This window comes from Cydia fagiglandana, chromosome 10 (genome assembly GCF_963556715.1).
Source record: "Cydia fagiglandana chromosome 10, ilCydFagi1.1, whole genome shotgun sequence".
NCBI classification, from domain to species: Eukaryota; Metazoa; Arthropoda; class Insecta; order Lepidoptera; family Tortricidae; genus Cydia; species Cydia fagiglandana.
The window spans coordinates 5,631,721-5,659,154 of NC_085941.1; the positions used below are offsets into that span (position 1 = coordinate 5,631,721).

A 27,434-nucleotide genomic window follows, 5' to 3' on the forward strand; every position below is an offset into this window, starting at 1 on the left:
TTGGACATTTTTGGAACAGAATCATAACAGTTTTGAATGATTCACGGTTAGTTTCACTACATTTACTTATATCGACCGGCGCGAAGATGCATGTAACTGCGTCGAAATAGGGGGGGCTCGAAAACAATACAAAAGATAATCACGGTTCATATCCCGGTCGATATAAGTCTAGTAGTTAGAATCATAACAGTTTCAGAACAAGAAATTAAAATCGGAATCAGGCTCTCGTTGTTGATAACGAGTTCGACGTTTTCAATAGAGATGCAACGGATAGTTGTTTGACCGGATACCGGATATTCGGCCAGGGGAACTATACCTACATTTCGGTTTTTCAGGTCAGGTCAAGTTTGACCTGTTTCCTAGTGAACGTTCGCGCGGACTCATTTCTAGGTTCGAAATGAGTGCGCGTAGAAGTCAATGGAATTATTAAATTGTTTTAAAATAATAAACAAGTACGATTATGACCGTGTCTGTTTCTTAAATCCAATTTGTTTACTCTGAAATCAAGCAATGTTACTATCCGGTATCCGGCCGGATAACCGGATATCCGGTGCATCTCTAGTTTTCAATGCAATCAGTGTGTGGTGGGGGAAATAAAAGCAATAATTGCTGTTGTCTTTACAAAAATGAGAATTTTCAGTCCAAATTTAAATCCTATTTTATATAACAAATTTCAACAACCAACCATAGTTAGCACATAATTTCGATACGATTAAATGACCAACTTAGGTATAAAACATTTCCAGGCAAGAATAAAGCTTTGCCAACCAGGAACGAGCGTGGTCGTGGCAACAAACTTTGCTACCTTCCCCAACTTTGCGCAACGGTTTTCAACCGTTCGGAATTAAAACTGGGAAAGTGTGAAGCCCAAAAAAGGTCAAGTCGAGAAACAAAAGCTCAAGGTTGGAGGGATGTTTTATTAAAACGATGCCGCGTGATCGTCGTTTGTTTATTCTGAATTTATTTTCGGAACACGTTTTTTGTTGAAGAAGCTGTAAATTATAGCTTTTCCTGGAATCTAAGTAGAACCTTAAAGCATTTAGTAACTGGAGATGTCTTCGCTGTCATTTTCTTTACGAAATAGTCTGCCGAAGTTTGTGGGGGAGGGGACGTCAAATGTACAGGGTGATTTCGGGGTCGTGGAGCAAGAGAGCCAGACATCATACAGAATCCAAAAATGAGCCTAATGATGTTGTTCATTATTGTTTATCGCCAATAATGATAATTATTTTCCAGATGACAAGTAGGAAAAAACATTTTTGCATACAATTTGGTGACCCTATTCAATGTGACGTCTTGTCGCTTTCCATACAGCGTATGTCAAAAGTCATAGGGTGACCATAATTACTTAGTATAAAATTAAAGTAATTATCTTTTAATCAAATACTACCATATGATAATGTGGATCATTTACAGAGTCAGAAAAAGTGGTTTTGGATCACGACCCAGAAATCATCCTGTATATTGCTATGTCTACATGAATTTTACGTAACGTACAAATAGCCATGTCATTGTCAGTCCATACAAAAGTTTGCACAGTTGTGCAAGTTTTTCGGCAGAGGGGTAAAGCTCTTAATGACCACTCCAGTTATTAAATCCTCTAAGAGTAAAACTAGAATACCCACCTATAACAAATAATTACCAGTGAAATTTCTTTTCAGTCAATTTGGCAAAAACATGAAATCATGGATTAATAAATAGTTATATGTTTTGCGAGGGATCAAAGTTGTTGATTAACTCCTCGTGCTAACATTGATACCCGAGCAGGCGAAAGACTCTAAAATTTAACTACAAGCGTAGCGAGTGTTTTGTAAAGCGGAAACTTGAGCGTTACAAGAGTTTCAAGGCACAAGAGTTAAACATACTTTCCTACCGAGTAAAAGCACAGCATTTTTCACCACATCGACGCAAGGTAAATACTAACTGTAAAATATTACAAATCAATTCCAAATAAACGCTATTAAATATTTTTCATTCAAAATCATCACTTAAAAGTCAATTCTACCAGCTATCTTGCGGAAACAACACAATTTGCATCATATTACTTTGGCACTCTTGTAAATAATAGACAACTTTCTCATTAGATTTAGATGAATAAAGAAAGAATTTACGAGCTATTGCGTTGAAAAATATATTTCTTAATTAAGGTACAATATATTTCAAAGCCTTTGGGCTAAAATATATCTTCCCCTTCGACCTCGTTAAACCGTTAAAATGAAGACTGCCAGGTTAACAACGCTGGCAGCTACTCGAGCGTGCGACATGTTTTATAAATCACCTAACGCTTGTGTCTCTAAGTACAAAGGAGTAAATCGAGTTGAAGTTCAACTTCGCTCTCCTACATCTTACACACACACACATACACAGAGACACACTCACATATGCACTTTCATAGCGCAACTCTCACACCTTATCACCCAAATTACACAAATACACACAAATACCACGAATATTTTTTAAGTTATCTAGATTTAATTTATCCAACTGTTACATACTCTTTTTGTTAAGCCCCAAGACACGCGCTCAGCCTAGTTCGGGGCTTACCAGACACTTCTTGTGCAAGTGTGCATGTACTGTGTTCCCAATTATTAACAAATCAAAAAAAAATATCAATAAATCATTCTTATTCACATTAACCCTGGATTTTTTTAACGAGGTATACTTACGGTACAATGGAGTAATTATTACAGAGATTAGGCTTAAAACAAAGATGTTTTAATATTTTTATTATGTATTTTCAGCTTGATATACCTCCTCTAGACTGGATCATAAAGGGGCCCATAGATTACCAGTTCGCCGGACGATATCAGCCTGTCAGTTGTTCGGAGCTGTCAAATTTTGCGTTTAACTGACAGGCTGAGATCGTCCGGCGGACTGGTAATCTATGGGCCCCTTTACGATCCAGTTTAAAGGAGCATAGAAGTAAATATCCGTATAAAACTAGGTATATTTGTACTCAGTAGTAATCAGAAGGCTCCTTAGTAAACTGACGACTTTCGGAGTTTAAAAAAAACCAAAGAGAAATGGAAAAAAAAGTTTTAAACGGATCGATGGGCACTGCAGTGGTTTGCCACTCAAGGCCGGCGCGCGCCTGGCAACGGCGGCTAACTTCACACGCACTACTCACTATGTGCTACAGAAATAAATAAATTACAGTTAATTACTTTTAAGTATGACCTCTGGGCAAGGCACAGTTCACGTTACTAGGTATACCATAGGTATAACTTAGACATACGGCTCGATTCGAGAAATGAATTAGAGACTCACTAGATATGAAATATGTAGTAAAGATATGTGTCGTTCCACTGCAAAAGGCACCTTATGGCGGCTGGCGCCACGATTCGGGAAATGAATTAGAGATTCACTAGATATGAAATAGTGAAGATATGTGACGTTCCATGGAAAAAGGTACCTTATGGCGGCCGGCGCTTACGTCGCATAGCGCCGCAATAATGCTCCAATATTATTAATAATAGCGTAACCGCCATAAGGTACTTTTTTCCGTAGGACGTCAGTATATCTTTACTATATCGTATCTAGTTAATATCTAATTCATTTCCCGAATCGCGCCGTAAGTATACTCGTCAACGGTACCTTTTACTCACCCAGCCATGTTCCTCTAAACCAGCGGTCGGCAACCTGCGGCCCGCGGGCCGCATGCGGCTCGTGAAACTGTCACTTGCGGCCCGAGTGCCGCCTTGGCTATTTTGTATGTAATAGTGACAAACGACAATGTCTCATAAAGTCATAAATATTAACAAAGTACGGCCCGCGTCACCTCCGTTTCTTCTCTCTTCTCACTCTCTGCTAAAAGGTTGCCGACCGCTGCTCTAAACCTACAATCATATTTGAATTATACCGGGTGTTTTCTGTAACAGGAGCAATAAATTAAACTTCAGGCTGTCCTCCTCAAACTGACCAACATTTGTTCAGCAACTTTCAAAAATAACTTATATTTTGATTTTTATTACACTTTACTCTAAACCTACAATCATATTTGAATTATACCGGGTGTTTTCTGTAACAGGAACAATAAATTAAACTTCAGGCTGTCCTCCTCAAACTGACCAACATTTGTTTAGCAACTTTCAAAAATAACTTATATTTTGATTTTTATTACACTTTAAAGTAGCGGTCGGCAACCTGTGGCCCGCGGGCCGCATGCGGCTCGTGAAACTGTTACTTGCGGCCCGAGTGCCGCCTTGGCTAGTTTGTATGTAATAGTGACAAACGACAATGTCTCATAAAGTCATAAATATTAACGAAGTACGGCCCGCGTCACCTCCGTTAACTACTATGTGGCCCTTGGCTGCTAAAAGGTTGCCGACCGCTACTTTAATGTCTATTCTAAGACGCAATGTACTCGTATTGCAAATTTTGTTATGTTTAAGGCGTGACAAGCAACGTCAAATTCACTGATGTCAGCGTACATCGAAGGCAATAGGTATTCATTTTGTATGAAAAAAAGGAATTCTAAAGGATCCATAATTTTTAAAAGTTGTTTAACAAAAGTTTTATAGTTTTAGGGAGTATAATATATGTTTATAAGTATTTGCTCGTGTTACACGCAACACCCGGTATAGGCCACTAGATAGCAGACCCTTCTATGCGCTTTTTCTGTGTTTTAAGAAATGAGTGCTGCAAGCCAAGAAATGTAATTTTTCGTAGCACGACTACGACGCGTAGGCCGTAGATGTTTTGCGTAGCGCCCTGGCGTAGATCTCATCGTTGTATTTGCATCCCATCAAAAACATAAATGTAAAAAAGGAGAGCCAAGTTCAATACAAAAATTATGCTTGGCTGTGGGGTTCACCGCAAAAAGAATGGAGATCTAAATGAGTGCCAAGTTCTATGCAAAATCCAAATATGTATTTATAGGAACAAAATAACATTATAAACAAGTATTAAACTCTATTTCTTTGCTTTATTGGATACCTATAACAATTGCTGTTATTTAAAAAAATGTGAGATCTTAAAGTAGGTTAGATTTGACTTGGCCAGTTTTCATTATATCAATCATTTTATATATATTGTAATTCTGATAAAACCTGGCCAAGCCAAATCTAACCTACTTTAAGATCTCACATTTTTTTTAAATAACAGCAATTGTTATAGGTATCCAATAAAGCAAAGAAATAGAGTTTAATACTTGTTTATAATGTTATTTTGTTCCTATAAATACATATTTGGATTTTGCATAGAACTTGGCACTCATTTAGATCTCCATTCTTTTTGCGGTGAACCCCACAGCCAAGCATAATTTTTGTATTGAACTTGGCTCTCCTTTTTTACATTTATGTTTTTGATGGGATATCAATACTTTTTGTAAAGAAAACTAGGCAGGTATTGAGATTTAATGTTTTTTCTTGTGTTTCCGCTGCATGTTTTTTACTTCTGTTCTTTGTATAATTATGTGGTGCCGCGCGCCGCCGACGACACACCGTTGGCCGGTTGTTTAGAGCGTATTACAAGTTTTTTGTATGGGGACACCACTTATTTTTTGACTAAACTTTATTTTAATATAGCAAATATAATAATACATATATTGGGGTAGTTTCAAATATCTGCTTATAACGGTTCCAACGCTACAATAAAAAAATATTTTTTTGTATGGGGACCCCCCCTATTTTTTAACTTTTTTTTATTTTTAGATTTTTTCCTACGCTTACACACAATAACCGAGCTGGATTCCAAATTTCATCCTTGTAGGTCATCTGGAAGTAGGTTAGGTTTAGGTACTTATATGTCAGTCCCAATAAAAAATGGTTTTTTTTGTATGGGGACCCCCCCTATTTTTAAACTTTATTTTATTTTTAGATTTTTTCCTACGGTTACACACAATAACCGAGCTGGATTCCAAATTTCATCCTTCTAGGTCATCTGGAAGTAGGTTAGGTTTAGGTACTTATATGTCAGTCCCAATAAAAAGTGGTTTTTTTGTATGGGGACCCCCCCTATTTTTTAACTTTATTTTATTTTTAGATTTTTTCCTACGGTTACACACAATAACCAAGCTGGATTCCAAATTTCATCCTTCTAGGTCATCTGGAAGTAAGTTAGGTTTAGGTACTATAAGTCATAAGTCAGTCTTAAAATTTACGACTTTTTAACCTTCATACCTTTATAACCGTTTGAGCTAGCTTCATGAAATTTGGGCTTCTAGATATCCTTATGGATATAATTAAACACACGTAGTTTTATGTGTTTACGTCAAAGATGTTTTGAGTTATAGAAGGGTCAAAAGTGGCACCAAGTGGTTCGTGTAATATTACACTCGGCGCTGGCTAGCCAGTTCCTTTGCTTGAACTTGGCTTGACACGCTGCCGCGTGTCTAGATTTTGAAAGCGTGTAGCTTTGCGGTGAACGTGCGTGACTAATTAAAAAAGTAAATGAAGCATTTTCTTAGCTTTTCTTAATTTATTTAAATGAAATCAGGAATATATAATTAAGACACAAATAAATAAGAAAGAGAAAAAATATCAATCCCATAGTTTTGAGTCTTAAAACATGCATATACCGGGTGTGGCCTTAATATTTATTTTGTATGAAAAATAGGGAGTCTTCATAATTTTTAAAAGTTGTTGAACAAAATTGTCACCGTTTGAGGAGTACAATCTATGTTTTAATTATTTGCTCATGTTACAGGGCACACACACCCGGTATTAATGAAGGTATAATTTAAACACCCGCTGAACCTTTAAACTAAATTGAATTCTTAAATTCCACTAGTCTTTTTTTTCTGCTCTGCAAAATGAAGGCTTATTGGAAAACTCTCATAGTCTGCATATAAGTGAATAATCATACATAAATCAAAAAAAAATCTTGAAACTATTATAAGAGACAATATTGTAAGTACTTAGACAGTAAACATCCATAATTTCGATACAAATATATTGGATCGGCATACAAAAAATTTCCTAGAAGACCGACATAAGAATGACTCACTAGAACGAACGGTCCGGGCCCGGTTAGAAGAAGTTTTCTATAGAAAGCATCTTGTGATCTCGTCATAAAAAACGATGTATCGGAAGCCTCAGATCCGCACCGTTATAGTGTGTATATAACTTAAAAAGTAGCCTCTGTATTTTTCATAGCACAATGTCATGTAGGTAGGGGAGACCAAGGTGAGTTGTGACAGAGGAGAGTTGTGACATTGTCGATTTTTTGGAATCTATTAACTAATAAAAACTAGGTCGCAATAGCGCGCGTTTGTTAGTTCAAGTTGCGAGCTAACAAACGCACACTGTTGCGAGCTCACTAACAGTTATTAGATTCCAAAAAGTCGACAATGTCACAACTCTCCTCTGTCACAACTCACCTCGGTCTCCCCTACCTATGCAAAAATCCATATTAAATTCAACAATGCATGCTAACATTAGACCTTGAACTCAATGGATTAAATCTAAGCTAAACGTGAAAATTGCTAGGCAAGGTTTAGCTAGTAAGGCAGTGCGTTTATTTTTAGCGCAACCTTGAAGGATAACGGTTTAGGCAACGCATTGTAGCAAGGAAATTACGACTCATTATTTAAATACGGATAAAATACATGATTGCATTTTATCCGTATTTAAATAATGATGCAGAGTTGGCCTGCCTTTCAACAAATTCCATTTTAACTCCTATAATATAAAACTGTAAGGAAAAAAATCATTCCTGAATGTAAATTTGTAGCTAATTGTAAGTTATCTATCGATTGGTGTAGGTAGGTAGAATTTTATTAATTAATCAACTGCCGTATTCGAACTTCATTCACAAGAGACGACACGTACTAGATCCATTCTAGATACGATATAGTTTAGATATCAACAAGTTCTCTTTTGCAGCGCAATTCGGGCGACCAATGTCACTTTTACGTTAGATAGAGTAAGATATCTATTAGATGTGAATTGGATCTCTAAGTCATATCCTGTGGAAATCGTTCAAGAGTATCTCCAGAATCGAGCAAATTTGACAGGTTAGATCTTAAACATATCGTTATCGTATCTTGGTGATGTCTAAAAGATATCTAATAGATGTCTATTTCTAAATCCGAATTGGGCCCAATGTCAAATTTGACAGGTTAGATCTTAAACATATCGTTATCGTATATTGGTGATGTCTAAAAGATATCTAATAGATGTCTATTTCAGAATCCGAAGCGGGCCCCAAATCTTTCGGAAATATGGCCGTTTGAAAAAATGGTGGTAATCTGACGAACAGGCTACCCTTTACCTATTCGAACTATTAATTATTACCATTAGTCGTCTGATTCTCATAATCTTCTTATATCGTTATCGTTACATTTACCTCTAAGATATTTTAAAATAACTTTCTGAACGGGTTAGACGGCTTAACGAACCGAAAAGCTTATCCGATGTAGCTTTTGCAGAAAATGTCCGCTTATCCTAGATTGAAATATAGATAAAAATTCAAAGCTACTTTAGGCAATGTTTTTAGAAAATAAGTAACTTTATAACGTTTTGATATAAATGCTGTAAGAAGTAGGTAACCGTCTCCGGTAGATAAAGGTTGATTCACGCTAGACCGGGCCGTGCCCGGGCCGAGGGGTCCGACATGTCATTTTCTATGACGGCTGATCGGTGATCACGTGGTGCTTTCCATAGAAAACGAAGCTCCGGCCCGGCCACGGCCGGTCTAACGTGAGTCATCCTTAACTCATGCTATTACGACGTGAGGTATAGGTACACACTTCGTTTCCTCACTTTTGATCAGAGGGCCTACCGCGAACCACATTCGACGAGTTGCCCCCCTGTCACACTTACGTACGAATTTACATATGCGACAAAGAGGCAACACGTCGAACGTGGTTCGCGGTAAGCACCTCTGGTGATGCTTTCATTAATAAATAGAACACGAAGTGTGTGTTATTCGTCCTTAAGAATTTACCCATCATCTCGATATATCTTTTAATCCACAACATGATGTACCAATATAATTACCTATAAATATGTAATGAAATAAACTATTGACTGCTTATTCAACCCTTGACAGTAGTATCGTACTTTCACTTAATATACTACTGGAAATGAACCGGCAATTTCACTTACTGCAGTGTGTTTAATATCATTATACCCGTACCTACCTCTTCATCATAAATCATAAATCTTCAACCTTTCCGGCATTGGCATACCGACGTAAAGCCGATAAATTTTGTGGTTTCCTCGAAATCTATTGAGAATATTATTTATAGTTATGTTGATATATGAATATAGGTACTACCGTTTCCGGTATTGATTTTAAGATGATGTTTGCTATTTTCGTCAACGTATAATACCCACAATTATGTATAATGAAACTAACGACCTGCCGGCCTAGCCAAGCTTACAATCGCTATCGCTTCGTCATCGAAAAGCATTATGTCTCTATATCATTCTTCCATATTAGCGCGACAGTGACAGTTGCGTTTCGATCGCTACGGAGCGTAAGCGATTGGCATCTTGGCTACGCGGCCAGGCCCAGCTTCGCACGGGTAACACAATACCTTAACATTTTGTACACCTAAACCTTCTTCAAGCCTAAACCTAAAGCTTCTTCTTCTTCTTCTTCATCTTCTTCTTCTTCTTCTATTGGCAGGCGAAAATCGTATTAAAATCCGTTTAGTAGGTACCTACTTTTTAAGTTTATCGCGAAAATACATACATACAAAACAGACAGACGCGGAGGGCAGCTTTGTTTTATACTTAAAAAGGAGTAGTGATTAGCTGTAAAAGTAAAAATTAATTACTAACTTGACGTAGGTAGTAGGTACGCGCCACGTAAGCGTAAAACCTACACTGAGAGAAAAATCATCACCAGGAATTAAAAAACAGTACTGTACTGGGGGGAAAAATGAATTTTTAGTAATAATTATGGACGTTTCACTATTTCTGTAAAGTTTATTTATTTCTACAAACAGCTCAGTAATCCCAAATATAATTTCAACCAACAGATAATAGAAATTGCAAGAACTAATAGAAATTACAAAAGTCAATTTGTTCCTATTAGTTAACTCTCCTTGTCCCCGGATTAAGTTTATTTTTGTAATTCTAAGTGTATTTTTGTTGTACTTTTCTCTCAGTGTACATCATTGATAATATGAACCCATCACCCACTTCTGCGTACCTAATTCAATTTTTAATTTAAATATCAATCCGGAATTTGGAATAACTAGAAAACTGTAGCGGACATGACTCATAAAATTTTGATAAATTAATTACAAACTTTTGCGTGAGTTTCCGCTTTTATACCATCCATGCCTAAGTAATTTAATTCTTTATTATTTACACTGTCATGATTCTGGATATCTACTTATTTTATTATCATAACTCTTTATAATGTAACTTCGTAGTCAATATCCGAAATATTAATAAAATTTTATTGCCTTTCGTCGTGACGGTACCTATATTAATTAATATAAGGTAGGTACAGTCAAGGAATTTAAATTCCGACCTATTTCGTACTTTGTCACAGTGACAACCGTATGAGGTCTCTAGCGGCTTTCATATTGATTGTCACTGTGACAAAGTACGAAATGGGTCGGAATTTAAATTCCTTGACTGTACCTACGTCCCGAACATATTTTATAATTTTCTTTAAATTATCTCAACAGTTAAAATACCTACTTCTAAAATTCGGAAATACATTCGATAACTTAAGAAGCAATTAAATTACGATTGACTCTTATAACATTAAAAAGAAAACTATAAATCATATTATTATAACTAAATTAAAGATAGTTAAACCATTATACACATTACGAATTTCTGTTTGGGTTTTATCTTCTTAATTAATTTAAGTTAATAGAATTCTAAACAAAAGTTTAGTTCTAACTTTTACAAATCGTTTCATGTCAGACACTAATTGGACACTTGATTTAGTGGCAAGCGTTGAAATTATTCATAAAATTCAGTAAAAATTACCAAGTTTCCAGTTTCCAAAGTTAAAAGTAATCTAAACAGTTAACTCTAGATTATTTTGAAAATTTAAAAGTTAACTTAAGCTAAGGTAAAAGTAAATAAATAATGATATTAGCTAACACACACAACACAATACATAGCTAACAGCAGTGGGACACAAAATAGGCTATAACAAAAATTTGCTAACAAAAAATAACCGTCTATCAAAAAAAACATCTTTTTCAAACCTACTAGTAGGCAGTAGCATTCTTCCGCTCATTCGCCTGTAGAGCGCAGTGCAGCATAATATATGTGGCAAACACAACTGGACTGACACTCTACTTTTACTCAAAGACAGAAAATCAGTTGTAGATAGGACAGTACGTTTATTTCAATAAACCAAAACAAATATGAAATGAACCTGTATCGTATCATAAACAATTCACGATAATCTAATGTACGGCTGAAGAATCAATCGCGTGACCAGCTCGCATTACGGCCTGTTGAATAATGCCGCAGATGGATCAGGCGTGGCTCTTCACGCTGGTAGGCTGCGGTACTGACGATAATTGGGGTTTTCATTTTTAATGGGGAAAAAAGATCGAGCGAGATTTGAACCAACGACTTTCAAACTTCCCCATAGATATGAATAATGTTTAATTTATGTACATAGCCGTAGCCGATGTGACTATGTATATTTTAACATCTTGTTTGACACGGTAAACAATAAATTAATTCTTATTCTTATATGTTAAATAAATAAATATCTGGGGACATCTTACTCAGATCAACCTAGCCCCAAACTAAGCGAAGCTTGTACTATGGCTGCTAGGCGACGATATAAGTATATACTTATATAGATAAATACATACATACTTATACACAAAGAAAACAGCCATGACTCAGGAACAAATATTTGTGTTTATCACACAAATATATGCCCTTACCGGGATCCGAACCCAGGACCGTCTGCTTCACAGGCAAGGTTACCCACTAGGCCAGATCAGTCGTCAAATTGAAATGTTAAATGTTGTTGTTTGTGTTTTGTGTTGTTACTAAAATAAATAATGCCTTAAATACTTCACTTTTGGGAAATTGGTAGCGACACTTACTCAATATTATGTTAAATAAAAGTTTCCAAGCAAAGAGATATTCATTCACTATGTTCGGTTGTCACACCTTATGAATTGTTAACAGCGCTCTAACTTTGAAACCATAATTGAACATTTTAGTCATTAAAAAACTCAAGGATACGTTATTGGCGAAAAATGTTAGGTACGCAGCCTTACCTGAAGCGGTATCATGGTCGCATTTTTATCAACTGTCATGCCGTGCGTCACTTTCGCACTTATATATTTGATAGAACGTGACAGGCATTGTGACAAATGACAAAGAGCTGTCCATATTAGCCCTACAGCAGTGCCAAACTGACGTATTCCCTAAAGTTTGCGTAACTTACTTTCTATAGGTACATCTCGCTCGTACCAATATGCGAGTCCGATTGAGATACATAGAAAGATTACAAAGTAAGTTACGCACACGCTAGCGAATATGGTCAGTTTCAAACTGGTGGTAGCAGTACTGGGTAGTTACCTAATATAATTTTGTGAAGTTACTTTGAAGCAGGTACGTAGGCACATACCTAGTTCAAAGTAACGTCAAGAAACGTATGAAATTCGAAAGCTATTTTGCGCAAATCTGCATCGATTGTTTTCAGTTCTCATTCTAATCCATATTAATGAGTTTGGTTGCCATGATGGCGCACAACCGTTGACATTTTGGGATGCAATGAATAACTTAACAGCTTAGTTAGCCTCCCACCGCTGTCATCAAATATTACTAGAGGGCTTACGCTACGTCTTACGTAGGCGAACAACGCGCGAACGCGGCGCGGCGAAAGCGGCCGCCGCCGCGCCGCGCCGCGCCGCGCCGCCTGACATTCGCGTGCAAATCGCGCCGCACCGCGTTCGCAACGAGATCGCTTACGTAGGACACTTCTATGGGCATCAAAGGATTGATTTCGCCGCGCCGCGTTCGCGCGTTGTTCGCCTACGTAAGACGTAGCGTTAGTGGCAAGATCTAAGTTCGCTAAGACAAGATATTGCTTGCTACCAAGTTACCAAGGTACCAAGTTATTACCAAGTGGCTCTGACCTTGGAACTTATTTTATAGTGCTAATGGACGCAATTTTGGGGAGAAAAACCCACCAAAATTCTGTAAAAAAAATTTTGTCAAATATTTGGTAAAGTCAAAATCACAGCTCACTCTAACATCTATGTCTATAAGGTAGGCACCAGTGGCGGCGCGTCCATAAAAGTCGATTCCCACCGGCTTGCCTGTTTTTGGACATTTGAGCAGAGTTGTAAAGAAAATATGTAAGCCAAATTAGCTCCGGCTTGCCTATGGATATGTTTGACGCGCCGCCACTGGTAGGCACATCTTATAAAACAAAATCCCCACCGAGTCTGTCTGTATACGTTCGCGATAAACTCAAAAACTACTGAACGGATTTTCATGCGGTTTTCCCCTATCTATAGAGTGATTCTCGAGGAAGGTTTAGGTGTATAATTTGTTAAGGGTAACCCGTGCAAAACAGGGGCGGGTAGCTAGTCTGAAGATTATAATATCTAGAAATCAGACGTGTATGTATGTACTAACAAAGCATGTTCAAACAACCAAATAAACATTAACAAGCATGCGTATAACATATTTACAAATATACTGCTCGAATAAAACCCCTAATACCTGTGTTAAATATCTATTGCATGGTTTAAATGGGTTCTTTGTTTTCTCGTTGTACCAACGACACATTTAACTGGTCATTCGTATACCTTATTGTGTCGAGATAAGGTTTACAATTAGCTGGTTAACTGTGTTGGTGTTATAGGCATAGCAATGCCAAGTATCATGAGATACTTTTCTTTTATTTTCAGATCGGGAAATCCACTTATTTCGAATAGGACGTGTAGAGCTGGCATCAGCGCGCGGAGATATGAAATTAATAGGTAATTTATTTTTTGCCCTTAACTTTTTATCTAGATATATTGTATCATATTCGCCGCGGTTACCAGTTTTAATTGGATCTGCCTTAGCAAGCGGCACTTAGGCATAGATTTAAATGGTTTAAGGGGATTTTTTTATTTGGGGCAACACAAAAACCTACAGTTAGCGGTCTGAGACTGATTTTTCCGGTTATCTTTTGCTTTAATCGAAATAAAAGTCGTCACGAGAAAGACATAATAAAATAAAAGGGAGATTATTTTGGAGGTAATTTACTTATTAGCGTTTTACGATTTCTTATTCCACGTCGGTGGCAAACAAGCGTTGTGCCCGCCTGATATTAAAGCAGGCACCGCAGCCTACGGGAGCTTGCAACTCTATAGTTCGTTTTTTTTAGCATTAGAAAGAACTTGCAAGAAGGTAAGCGATCTTGACATGTCTTAATTGAAAAACGCTTGTTAAAAAATCAAAAAGTATGACTTATGAAAGCAGAAGAATATAAATGATCGTATTAGATTCATAATAGTTACATATTTGCAGTAACTTATTTTTAAAATGTGTTTTTCAATTAAAAGACACATCAAGATTGTTCACCTTATTTCTAATGCTAAAAATACGAACTATAGTGGAGCTTAGCTATACGCGCGTTGCCTATAAACTTATAAAAATCTAATTTGAAACAATTTAATCTAATTTATCTAGGTAATATTTATGTGGTTGCTAAACAACGTTAAAAGTAGATTTTGTATATACAGGATGGCCAAATAAGAGGTATACACTTTATTTTTGAAATTTTATTCTATAAAACATAAAACATATTAAGTATTCCTTGTTAAATATAATATGTAGGGTCAGCAATTACACATGGAAAATAATGTCAGACAAATGATCACCTCTAGCATCATGGCAGATGCGAACCCTTTTCATCGCGTTTTTCATCACTTTTTCACACATTTCTGGCGTTATTTCAGCGACAGTGTTTCGAATATTTTGTTTTAATTGCTGAAGGTTCGTTGGCCTATTAGCAAAGACACGTCCCTTTAGATAGCCCCACAGAAAAAAGTCAGGAGCTGTTAAATCAGGCGATCTTGGGGGCCAGTCAATGTCACCGTTTCACGAAATTAATCGACCGGGAAACGTTATTTTTAATGTTTCTATTGTGGCTCGTGGCGCGTGACACGTGTCCCCGTCTTGTAAACGCTCCATAACAAATTTGCCGTATCTACACAAAGTAATTTTCATGCAACAACTGTCATATTTGCCGCCAAAACAAAATGGCCGCAAAAAAAAGTTGTATACCTCCAAGTTGCCATCCTGTATATACTTTAGATGTATAGTTACTTTCCCAGAATAAAATTTTATTTAATACACTACATAGCTCTCTTTCATAAAGTGTTTGGGTAAGTAAGTGTGAAAATAATAAATCAATAATATTTTGCCTTAACTTCCAGCTCTAAGTCACGCATAGTATTTAACATATTTCGGTTTATTGCGATTACTGTAGCGAATATCACGCGATATTGTAGCCCCTCAGCTAAATTTGAGTTCAGTGACACTTGACTTTGAAAGTACTTACACCCAAAAGTTTCAGACATCACTATTTATTAGTTTATTTGACGTTCCACGGCAAAAGGTAACTTATGGCGACTGGCGCTTAAGTCGCATAGCGCCGCAATAATGTTGGAGTGGCGTTAATAATAGCGTAAGCGCCAACCGCCGTAAGGTACCTTTATCCGAAGGACGTCACATTTGGAATTATATAAATATTTCGTGGTTCAGGTTGTTTGTAGACAAAATACTCACAAATGAGGAGTAGAACCATAACAATGAAAATAACTTTAAGTCACATAAAAAGTAAACTTATAGGTTTCTAAAACTTTAAATACTACCATAGAATTACTGACAACTCGGTTTGTGATGACCATCAAGATTTCATAAAAAAAATGTACTTGAAACAAAACAATAGCTCACCATACTAACGCGGGAAAAATACAATTGTAAAATATTAAATAAAAACATTTATCATACAAAATCATCATTTAAATGCCAATTACTAAATAACATGAAGAAACCACTCAAAGATAAAATGCTACTTTCTCATCAATTTTCGAAGAATAAAGAAAGACTTTAGGATAACTCCTAAAGTCTTTCTTTATTCTAACGTGTAGTGAAAATATACTTATGACTAAATGGCTCACGTAAAGGAATCTAAATGATTAGTTTGCCTGAAATAAGCATAGGAATAGAATACGTAAAGTAATTGCGTGTAAAATGGAAGGTGGCTAATGTAGCTATACCTATCTTATGTAACTATAGCTATAGCTATACGGTCTGTTTAGTATTCAAGTGTTTTAGTTAATTAGTGCATTAATTATTAAACACTCGTGGCTTTGTGGTTTCACCCTGCCAAACTACCCTACCCTACATACCTACGTACATAACACAGTGAACGTGACATTCAAACAGTTGTTCCAGTGACATGTTTAAACAAGTCGGACATGTCGGGCAATATAGAAGCCCTACAAGCCGTGCAATCATATCGATCAGTTAATGAATGCACGGCCGCCGTGACAAGTTTACCTTCAGTGCTGAACGAAAACGCCGTATATCTACGAATTAATGCTATTGATATGAATTTTGAATGACAGTTTTAATTGGAGGATTATATCTTGTTAACCTCACCAATAAGTGTTGGAATAATTGTTGCCCCAATGGAGTAAAAGATCGACTGAAGGATTAATAAATACCTACCTAGTTAGTATTTTTTGTATAGTACTAGCACGACTAAAAATCTAAGCAATGAAGGATTTTTGTATTACCTGAAACTAATATTTAGTTTTTTAAAGGCAATTCAATGGCAAATTCCACCTGATTGTACATTATTTACTAATTTTAGTCTTTTAACTGCCGATTTGTGGTCTGATATTCAAATTCAATAGCTTGGCATTAAAAAATCGCAGGAAGGCAGGCCAAATCTTCGGTTTTTCTCCTTTCGAAAAATCTAAAGAGCCTTAAGAGTAGGGTTACCATGACAGGAATTTTCCTGACATGTCAGGAATTTTGGGCTTTTGTCAGGAATGGGGACGGAACACGAAATTGTCAGGATTTTTTGGAATTGATAGACTTTTTTTATAAACTATCTGAATAGAACTTAAATTAAAAACGCGGCTATCGGCTCAATCGGGTGGCCATCGAAACGGCTGGATACCCCCCCCCCCCTCCCGTCGTCAAAAATATGAATGTCAGGAAAAATATTCGGAAATCAGGAATTTTGTTAGGAAATTCTAAATTTGTATCTGGTAACCCTACTTAAGAGCCTGTCCGATTTCTAAGATGAAGTTCGCCATACATTTACTATCGCGTACTTGATCTTAGAACAACTGACGGATTAGGTATAAGTAAAATTTTTACGCGATATGTACATATGTACTTCAGGCAAATGATGTTAAGAATTGTACTCGTAGTCAAGGAACTCATAAAATTGCATTTGCATAATCAAAACAACCAACCCGTCCTCAACCTGAGCCCATAACGTTGCATATAAAAGCTTATATTTGTTGTTATCTATGAAAAGGGACCTTATTGTCGATGGCGCTTACACCATTATTAACGTTGCTCCGACATAAATACAATGCCGCGCGACGCTGTGCGGCGTAAGTGCCATCGACAATGAGGTCCCTTTTCATAGATAATGCCCCATTTATTATCATAAAACGGCTGCATGTGAGTGGTCGTGACAGCGTGCACTGGCGACCTTGCACGGCACGTTGTTGTATACACGTGCACAATTAGCATAGACAACATCTCTGTGGTTAGCTGTGCAGTTGCTAGGTTACGATTGGGGTTGAAATTATTGGTTAGGTTAGGGATTATATTTTATACGAAACGATACATTTAATATTTAGTTTAATCTCTGGTCTAGTCTAGTCTAAATCTAAACACACATTCAATGTATCGCCACAAACTCAACAGTTGTCAATTATTGTTTATAGAGGAAAACGTACCGATAGCCGACCTAATTATTCTTCAATAATTTTCAAATTAAACTAATAATATTTAATGGAAAAACCTACGTATGTATTTACTCACGAAACTTAAAGATAAGTACATATAAGCAATTAACTTTTTTGTTAACAATAGGCTATTTTAATAACAAGTCATATTATCACGACGATATCAAAAACCATTTTTTATCGCGTGACATCACATTACATTGTGATCTATTTACCTCCTTTATACACGATTTTTCATCATTTAAAATCACTTAAGGCGCATAAAAATATTTGTCCAAGATCAAGCAAGTTCTTTCCATGTATTTTCATAAAACTGATTTCATGATTACTGTAAAACAATTTCAAGTTATCTTCAGAAAATTGTAGGCTAGTTGGCTACTTCACATCCCATTAAAGGACCTTGGAATGATGCCAAACCTACAGCGTTGTAGCCGCACTGCCTTATACGAGTATGTTTACAGCGTTGTAGCCTGACTAGGCTATAGTGAGTTGCATTGCGTGCATGCGGCAAGTGTGACCTTGACCGAGTGCATGTGCTAACGTGATACAATTAGGTGCAAATTAATATAATCATGGGTAAACTATTTCCCTCGGTCATTAGTATGACACGCTAATATGATGGTTATAATAGGGGGTGGTTAGGATTATTTGTTTACGTGTAGTAAACATTTGTTAGAATAGTAACGAGGCGTTTTTCTACCCTCTGAATAATTTAACACCCTCTACTTGTTTTTACACATTCCTTACGTAATCAAAAACAATTTATTACAGATCGGACACACATTTTTAATTCAATCCAATTATCACGTTCGTCGCGCAAACTAGTTTGGTTTCACTTTTGTTTATTAACTCAAGCGGACATATTGGGTCAAAAACATTCTGTGTTCGCGTCTTTCCTGTAGACATACATAGAGAGAAAAATGTACAGTTCGTGCGAACATGCTAGTTTTCTCTCCTGTGGGCAATAGTTAACAGCTTGTGGGCATGTAAGTACCTAATGATTTTATCATAGTAATCTAAATAAAAGGAGGACCTTTTCACGTGGATAAGGGTTAAATAAGAAAACTAACCTTTATAGCCCTTAACTCTTGTGTATGTCTACAGGAAAGACGCGAACACAGAATGTTTTTGACCCTATTACACTATAATTCTTAAACCTCAAATCAACATGCGTTAATTATGCCGCTAAACGAGAAACAGGTGAATCTTCCAGTTTCCTATTAAAAAAACTTATATTGAACTTAAAATCAGTCACAGTCAAACCTTCAACAACATTTGGATAAATTCTCATCAACCGCCAAAGCTGTAAGCGACGTTTGACCCTCGTCTTAAAAATTAAATTTAAACCAATAACCTTATAGAAATGTTAATTTAATACAAATATAAAATCTGACCTTTTACCGAGCTTTTCGTGTGGTCACGTATTCCTTTTGGGACGCGAGCACTGGTGCATCGAATTTAATGTGACCTCCGGACTCGTTTACAATGAAAAATCCGTTGAAAAATCTTTTTTGTACAAATACATGCAAAATGTACCTACTGAGCTATGTAATACTAGGAAACACACATTAATACCTAGACAGCTGATTATAAACTGATTTATTATTTACATTCCACAACTTGAAGAACATTTAAGGACGTAATTTTGTTTTTTTTTTCCAGTAACTATCCAACCCGCAACTGCGTTCTTGAAAATACAAAAATATTAGCTATTATTATTCTCGCTTCACCATAATGTGTTGTCAAAACATGTGGTTTTTGTCAAAACATAATATGTAAATGCTAAATTTTTGGTGACGTCTCCGATTTACCCACGAAAAGCAATAGAAACCACATCTAAATCAAGCCAGAAAAGCCCTTCTAATCTAGTTCCGTAGGTATTAACCGTTTCTTTGGATATTATATAATACCTACCTCAAAAATGGATCTTACCTTACCTATCTTATAAGTAACTAGCGACCCGGCCCAGCTACGAATGGGTTAACAAATTATACATCTAAACCTTCCTCAAGAATCACTCTATTGATAGGTGAAAACCGCATGAAAATCCGTTCAGGAGTTGTTGAGCTTATCTCGCACATACAAACACACAAACAGACAGACGCGCCGGGGGACTTTGTTTTATAAGATGTTGTGATTACTGAAGTATTGTGGAATTATAATTCCTTTCTTATTCTTTTTATATTAACCATTACGATTCTAGCTTGATCTTTAAAAACATCTTTCTTTTTCCCGAATCTCCCTTGAGAAAATCATGGCTTAGCTCATTCCCAGTGAATATAGTTCATCTCATTCCTCCGCCGAAAAAATATAAAAACCCATAAAAATATAACAACATTATTTTCCAAGACACTAAGACTTGAGGTATGAATTTAATCAGGAGTGAATTAAGTTATTTCGGCTAATTTGTTATTTTCTGCTTAATTAATAGCTTCCGAGAACACGGATTAACTTACCTTAATGAGTCGCGAACCGATGTTTTTCTCTTTTCTCGCTGTCTACGGTTACAGTAAACAGAAAATAGAACTTACTGTGATTTTGTTAAATCCACTTTTTTCTGTTTATATATGTTTTTTCTATGTACAAGACGATGTATTCTATTACAAGTTGACTTTGACTTGCTTGTGTATTCTTGAAACCAAATAGGCCAGTCAAATTAGATTTTTGCACAAATTATTCCCCAGCTAGCTGAAAATCATCTTAATATTTTCATTTGGATCTAAATTAATATAACCAGAGTTTGCTCCATTCCAGGAGATGTGGAACATTTTTACTCTTTTTCAGGTTTTTGCTTAGTACCTAGTTCAAAAACGGAAAATTTGCTCTCATCGTGATAAAAATTGACATCTCAGGATCCGAAAGGTACTTTAATATGAATTCCTAGTCAAATATTGTAAAAAATGGCCGCTACTTTGAATTTCTTTTTTTGGTAAAATCGTGTTATAATCAGAATTTTTTCACTGGTTGATGGTGGGTTTCTTCTGCATCGTGTGGTTTTGTCAATCCAAGGTAAAATGTATCTCCCAAGGCTTCCAAAATTTATCCACACCTCCTAGGATGGAGCAAACTCGGATTATACGCATTTAGGAAATTAAGGTATTAAAATTATTTCCAGCTTGCTAGGAATCATTTTATTTCCTGAAGAGCTTTTTTGGATCTAATTTGACCGGCCTAAAAAGCCTAACAAAAAACATGTAAAATTATATTAGCAACGGTTAGGTTATATACATTTTTACAATCTGTAATAGATATAGGTTATTATTATATTTTCTGTCACTTTCATACGAATGTAGAGTCTGTGCGGAAAGAGAACAGTCGTGGAATGTATTGGGCCCCGCCCCATACATCCCACGACTCTTCTCTTTCCGCACTGATTCTACACTCCAATACCTACTTTTAAATTAGGAAAGTTTGCAGGTTACCGCGCAGTTTTTTGTACCTATAGGCACTTAATTTTATTATTCTAATCAAATATAAATCAGTAACTAGTGTACCTATGAAACGTACTTACCTAGACACATATGTATTTATGTTATAGCCCGGACAGCCTTATAAGATTTCTTGAGGGATTTCATCCCTTCCGAGTGTTATCGCTTATCGCAGAACCTATTCAGTTTAGACCTCTATAAAGCCGATTGCCTATCCGGTACATGACGTAATATTTGCTGAAAGAGCTGTATTACTTAAGTATTTTTATGTAATACAAACCCTACCACTGATAAGATGTGTGTACAGAAAATATATTAACTTCGTGCTTAAACACGGATCCGTGCGTGTGAGTTAAAATCTATTGTTTTAATGTCAAGGTCACTTTTTCAATGATCAAATTTGACAGGCCGCAGACCAGAGGTTAAGAAAATAACGAGACAGAAGATTCTCTAGCTTTCAGGGATCGTTACGAACAGTGCACCTTTATCAGAATATACTTCTGTGGTTCCATTTAATTTCCACCATCTTTTCATATCTCTTACATGAAGTGACAGTTACCGTGATTCGATCATGTCATGAGGCCATTGAGTTTCGCGCGTGTGCTCGCTCCAACCGACGATAGTTTGCTTTCTTAGTATTCCAGTTCAGAGTTTACCTCCGTCGTAGGACTTCATCTTAGCAGCAGAAATAGCTTCTTGGATTAATAAATACTTGTGATTTATCAAGTATTCTCTGTTAAACTGCTGATTGTGTCCTGTAACACTCTTAACTGGACCTTATCTCGTCGCCATAAGGTTTACAAATGCCCAGTCGGTCGTATCGACATTACATCAGCAAGTTTGTATTTTTTTTGAATAAACATTAAACAACCTTTACATCAAAAAGGTTTCAGCAATAATGTTCCACGAATCCTAAGCAGAACAGGCGTGTCTCACTCCGCGATTTCGTCGCTTTGCTACAGGTAGCTGTACGTCCGTTCGGCCCCAATTTTGGGGTTTGCCATAAGCCGCGCGTGGCGCTGTCGCCACCTAGCGGCCATATCTGTGCTGATCGTAATAGACGCGTTTTGTTAGAGAGTGAGTCTTCTGTACTTAGTACTATTATTTATTCCGTGGCAGTATTTCCAATGAAAGCGATATTTATGATAATATTTGTTGCAGAGATGGAAATCGCGCCTGAGGGGAAGAACTTTCGATTGGTAACGGAAGACGAGCTCCCGGCGGTGGGCGATGTTCTAGTGCAGTATATGCCTGAATCTCTTAAGGTATATATTTTTATTATTTCTTAATTACGTACTCAGCTAATAATAGCATTTGAAGTCAACGGCATTTAATCAAAAATAAAAAACAGAATAAGCAACAACAAAGACGTGGCGCTAATGCAGAGTGGAGGTAGACGGGTTAAGTAGGGCTGCACCGTCATCGAGACCGAAGAAATGTTGGATGGATTTGAATTTGTGCCGTGTCCCACGGATACACATGCTAGTGGCTCGTATTATTGAAATTATAATTTTGGATCTTAGCCAGCCCATTACTACACTAAGGGATCGGTCCCAACGGTCAGCGATGGCTTCACCGAGATGTTTGATGAAGGTGGGCATTTGCGGAGCGAAGACTCCATCTACGGATGTGACGAGGGGTGTGAAAGTTGCGTGGCGCTTTTCACAGGCGTTCGAGTATTTTCTAGCATAATAGCATTTTAAGTATTAAGATGGTTTTGAAATATTTTGAGGAGGGTGGAAACAAGGCGAGGCAGAGCGGCGATAAAATTCTTATTTTGCCACTCTTACAAAATATAAGCATAGTAGGTATACCTATTTATCATAAGTTTTTAAACAATAGTAATAGAGCTTCTTATGTTTAACGTTTCATTTATTTCTGTTTCTTGTAAAAGAAATGGCATCGTACTGTCCATGACTGGAGGAAAAAAAAAAGTAGTTTTAATTTTGAAACCAATTGCAATGTCTTTCTCACGTCGAAAATATAAAGGACGAATAGTTATACTTATACCGCGCAAAGTATTCGAAATTTTACAGACACCTTCGCACTTTACTGACTATTTCAAAAATACTGTCCAAAAATATTTTGTTACAGTCGTCTTTTACTACCATCAATGTCTAAAACCTTTAAAAAATATAATAATACTATTAATTTAATTCCAACGAGCCTTTTCAGTAATAGTCCAAAGTTCTATCTTTGTCTTCCACGCTGAACTCCTTGGAAGGAATGTAATTTCGCATTCCAAGTGCCTTGTCTAATCTAGATGTCTTATAAATAGGCAGACATTAATTATTTCTATCCTGTTTAGCTTTCGGCCTTATTGTCTGTGACTTCTGCTGTAAGTAGTTTATCTGTTGATCTTTTTGCCGAAGTGAGGTCTGGAATCGGGTTAGCAGAACAGTTTTCTTAATAGAAGCACTGTGTACTGAATGTTAATTGCTGTACGTCAAAGGAAAAGTGTTCTGGGTATTTGTTTGAACCAAATAATTTCCTCTGCGAATATTAGTTTAGAATAGTAATTCAAAAGATTTGAAAAAAACTGTAACAACGGGCATTGCATATTATGTAGCTCATATACCTGATTGTTTTTCTCATAATAAATGGAAACATCCTTGTAATGATACTGTGACGTAATTAAATAGTTACTATATCTTCTTCTTCTTCCTTGCGTTATCCCGGCATTTCGCCACGGCTCATGAGAGCCTGGGGTCCGCTTGACAACTAATCCCATGATTTGACGCAGGCACTAGTTTTTACGAAAGCGACTGCCATCTGACCTTTCAACCTAGAGGGTAAACTAGGCCTTATTGGGATTAGTCCGGTTTCCTCACGATGTTTTCCTTCACCGAAAAGCGACTGGTAAATATCAAATGATATTTCGTACATAAGTTCCGAAAAACTCATTGGTACGAGCCGGGGTTTGAACCCGCGACCTCCAGATTGCAAGTCACACGCTCTCACCGCTAGGCCACCAGTGCTTTTTTTTTTAGTTAATTAGTTACTATATACGAGACTTAATACTGATTGATAGAATTCATTTACCCCGCCTTAACTACTTTAAATAAATACCGTCAAATGCGTCAAAATTACATTTGATAGAATATCTATTCTTTAAAAATCATGTTTAGGCTTTCGAGTTAAAGTTCATCCATTAATCAAACTGAAATATAGAATATAGATCACTAACTAATTAAAAATACGATCAGACGATCACTAATTTACTTTTATGCAAATGAATGTATTGAAATGACAGGCCTGCCGACCAAAACATCCGAATAGCCGCTTGTTTCTTTAATTAACCGACTTCCATTTCATAGAAGGAGGAGGTTCTGTATTCGGTTGTGGCTATTTTTTTTTCTTAAAGCATTTAGTGACTGGAGACGCCTTGTCTGTCACTTTACTCACTTTCTGTACAAAACAGTCTGCCGATTTTTGCGGGAGAGTTGCACGTCAAATGTATGACTATTTTGTACGTAACGTGCAAACAGCCATGTCAGATAAACGTCAGTCCATACAAAAGTTTGCACAATGTTCAAGGTTTTCGGCAGAGGGGTAAGCTCTTAAAGGCAACTCCAGTTATTAAATGCTCTAAGGTTAAACATCGATTTTCACAGGCGGCTGACTGTCTAAACTGGGAAGTGGAAACACATTTGAAAGGAATACCGATTTACGTATGTAGGTAAAGATAGTTCCTATGGCTCCAGTCATGTGGTATTTAATAAGGGATTTCCTATGTCTCCTGCATTTATAAAGCAAATTCTGCACTTCTACTGCGATAATTCTACTACACCTTTTAGCTTAAATGCATGGAGCCATGGACTACAGACAGTACAGGTGCAGTCTGGCTCCAATTTCACTACGGCTACAATTGTCAGTGACATATGTCGAGCGACAATTGTCAAGCGACAGGTGACATATTACAATTTTATAAAATATTTTCTATAGAAATACTTACAAACATGACAGGCAGTTTGCTACAATTATGTTGTGAAACAAGAATTATTTTTTCTAATCGACATATTTGTAGAATTGTCGGTGAATATTGACAGGAAATGAGTTATATGTCGGAATTTCGTTACAATTGTAGTGTTTCTTGTGACAATTGTCATAAACTTAGCAAGAGAAATATCTGTTTTTTTTTCGATATAATAAAGTTTTTTTTAAATAATTCAATAATGGTGGCAAACAGGAATATGGCCCGCCCGATAGTAAGCAGTAACCGTAGCCCATGGATGCCTGTGACGTCAGCACCAGTGATGTTTTACAATTGTCGCACCTGTCACCCTGGTGAAATTGGGGCCTGGTGTCTCAACGTTATAAATGTGATTTTAGAAATATTCCACTACAGTAGTTTTACCTGAAAATAAGTTTTCCTTTTATTGTACACTACCTAGAGCTCTAGCGCCCTAGCAAACGTGTATTACGCATATGTAAAAACATTGAAACACAAGTAGGTATGTAAGTTACAAAATCATTTATTGAAGTTTAGTACAAAATATCACAAATTCACATTATCACAAATTAAAAATATCACAAAGTATCACTTAGGTATGTCGTTGCGGTAGTTTTTACCAACCGGCGTTGGCATAGTTGGCACCGTAAGCGTCAATTTTGTAGGAGCCCTGATTGTAAGCAGGATTACCGTAGGCACCAGCGCCGTAGGCACCAGCACCATAAGCACCACCGCCATAAGCGCCATTACCGTAGCCGGCGCCATAACCGCCATTGGCGCCATGGGCATTCACGGTGGGAGGATGAGTGACGCTGACCTGGTACTCTGATACTACAGCGCCGTTACGGCCAAGGTTGCCGTGGCCATTGTGGCCAAGAGCTAAGTTACGACCGGCGTAACCAAGACCAGTTCCATAGCCAGCGCCGTGGCTTAGCGCAGCGCCATAGCCGAGACTGTTGCCATATCCAAGACCGTTGCCGTAGCCAAGACCAGCTCCATGGGCTAAACCAGCACCATATCCAAGTCCGTTGCTGTAGCCAAGGCCTGCTCCATGGCCAAGTCCAGCTCCATAGCCAAGTCCGGCGCCATAACCAAGTCCGCCAAAACCAGTTCTATAGCCAATACCCGTGTTGTATCCGTTGATGCCATGGGCATTTGCGGTGGGAGGATGAGAGATGCTGTACTTGTATTCTGATACTAGGCCGTTGCCGCCCAGGTTACCATGGCCCAGAGCGTTGCTACCGGCGTAGCCAAGTCCTGCCAAGCTAGTGCTAGGAAGTACAAGTGCAGCGTTACCACTGGCACGGGCAAGGCCGATTAGGCAGGCGATCAGGGCGACCTGTTAACAAAGAACCAATTATTCATTATTGAAATACCATCTCAAATAGTAAAAGGATATTGTATTATCTTTATAGATAGGAATAAAAAAGCACAGTGGTTAATTAGAAGTTGGATTAGACTTGTTTCAAACTGACGGTTTGTTTAAAGCTCTAATGAAATTACCAGTTGTTTTCATCTAAATATTTTAGGGCTTTATCCTGAAATAAATTCTCAAATAGTTTTTACCTTAGAGTACATGATGTTGTTTCTTCGAATGAGATGCGAATGATTTCGGACTATTGTTACCGTCTTTTATATGTAGAATATCAAGATGAATAAATTTAATAGTCCAGTGTTAGTCGAGATGCTATCCTAAATCTTAACGATCCGTGACGAGATTTTTTGCACCTAGCGAGTTCAAATAGAGTTATCAGCCTGCCGAATATCATTAGATGTCTAATTATGAACGATTTCGTAATAAACATGTTATGATATCATCTCAAACACTCTTGCCCTTGAATTTAATTAAAATTTGGACTCTTTAATTAACGGTTTGTAAAAGAATTATTAGTCTAAATGTTATACGGCATTGTTTCGTTGCAAGTTTTTCTATAATGGGATAGTAATTTTAGGCTACGTTGCACATTAGTATTACAGACTTCAAGAAGTCTGGGCGTAGTTTTGGTTAAGCAATTTTTATATTGTTTGAAATACGGTTAGTTACAGAATACAGAATTTGAGAATTCAAATCTCATTTTATTATACTATCAATGTAATGTAGGAATACAGTTTAGATTTGTTACAAGCCATTTCTATAATGGACTATAATTATGTTATGTACTTTAAA

General features: G+C 36.9%; 1 protein-coding gene and 1 long non-coding RNA gene across 2 annotated transcripts in view; both read left to right on the forward strand.

The window, feature by feature from the left end:
• The window catches only part of LOC134668166 (uncharacterized), a 301,154-nt gene that overhangs the window by 262,513 nt on the left and 11,207 nt on the right, over positions 1 to 27,434 (forward strand). The gene's annotated exons all lie outside the window — the stretch shown is intronic.
• LOC134668164 (uncharacterized) overlaps positions 1 to 27,434 on the forward strand; it is a 69,464-nt gene that overhangs the window by 30,823 nt on the left and 11,207 nt on the right. The window contains exons 2-3 of the mRNA XM_063525681.1: positions 13,808 to 13,879; positions 22,477 to 22,580. Of these exons, the coding sequence (XP_063381751.1) occupies positions 13,867 to 13,879; positions 22,477 to 22,580 (117 nt within the window). The 5' untranslated portion in view covers positions 13,808 to 13,866. The remainder of the gene's footprint in view (positions 1 to 13,807; positions 13,880 to 22,476; positions 22,581 to 27,434) is intronic.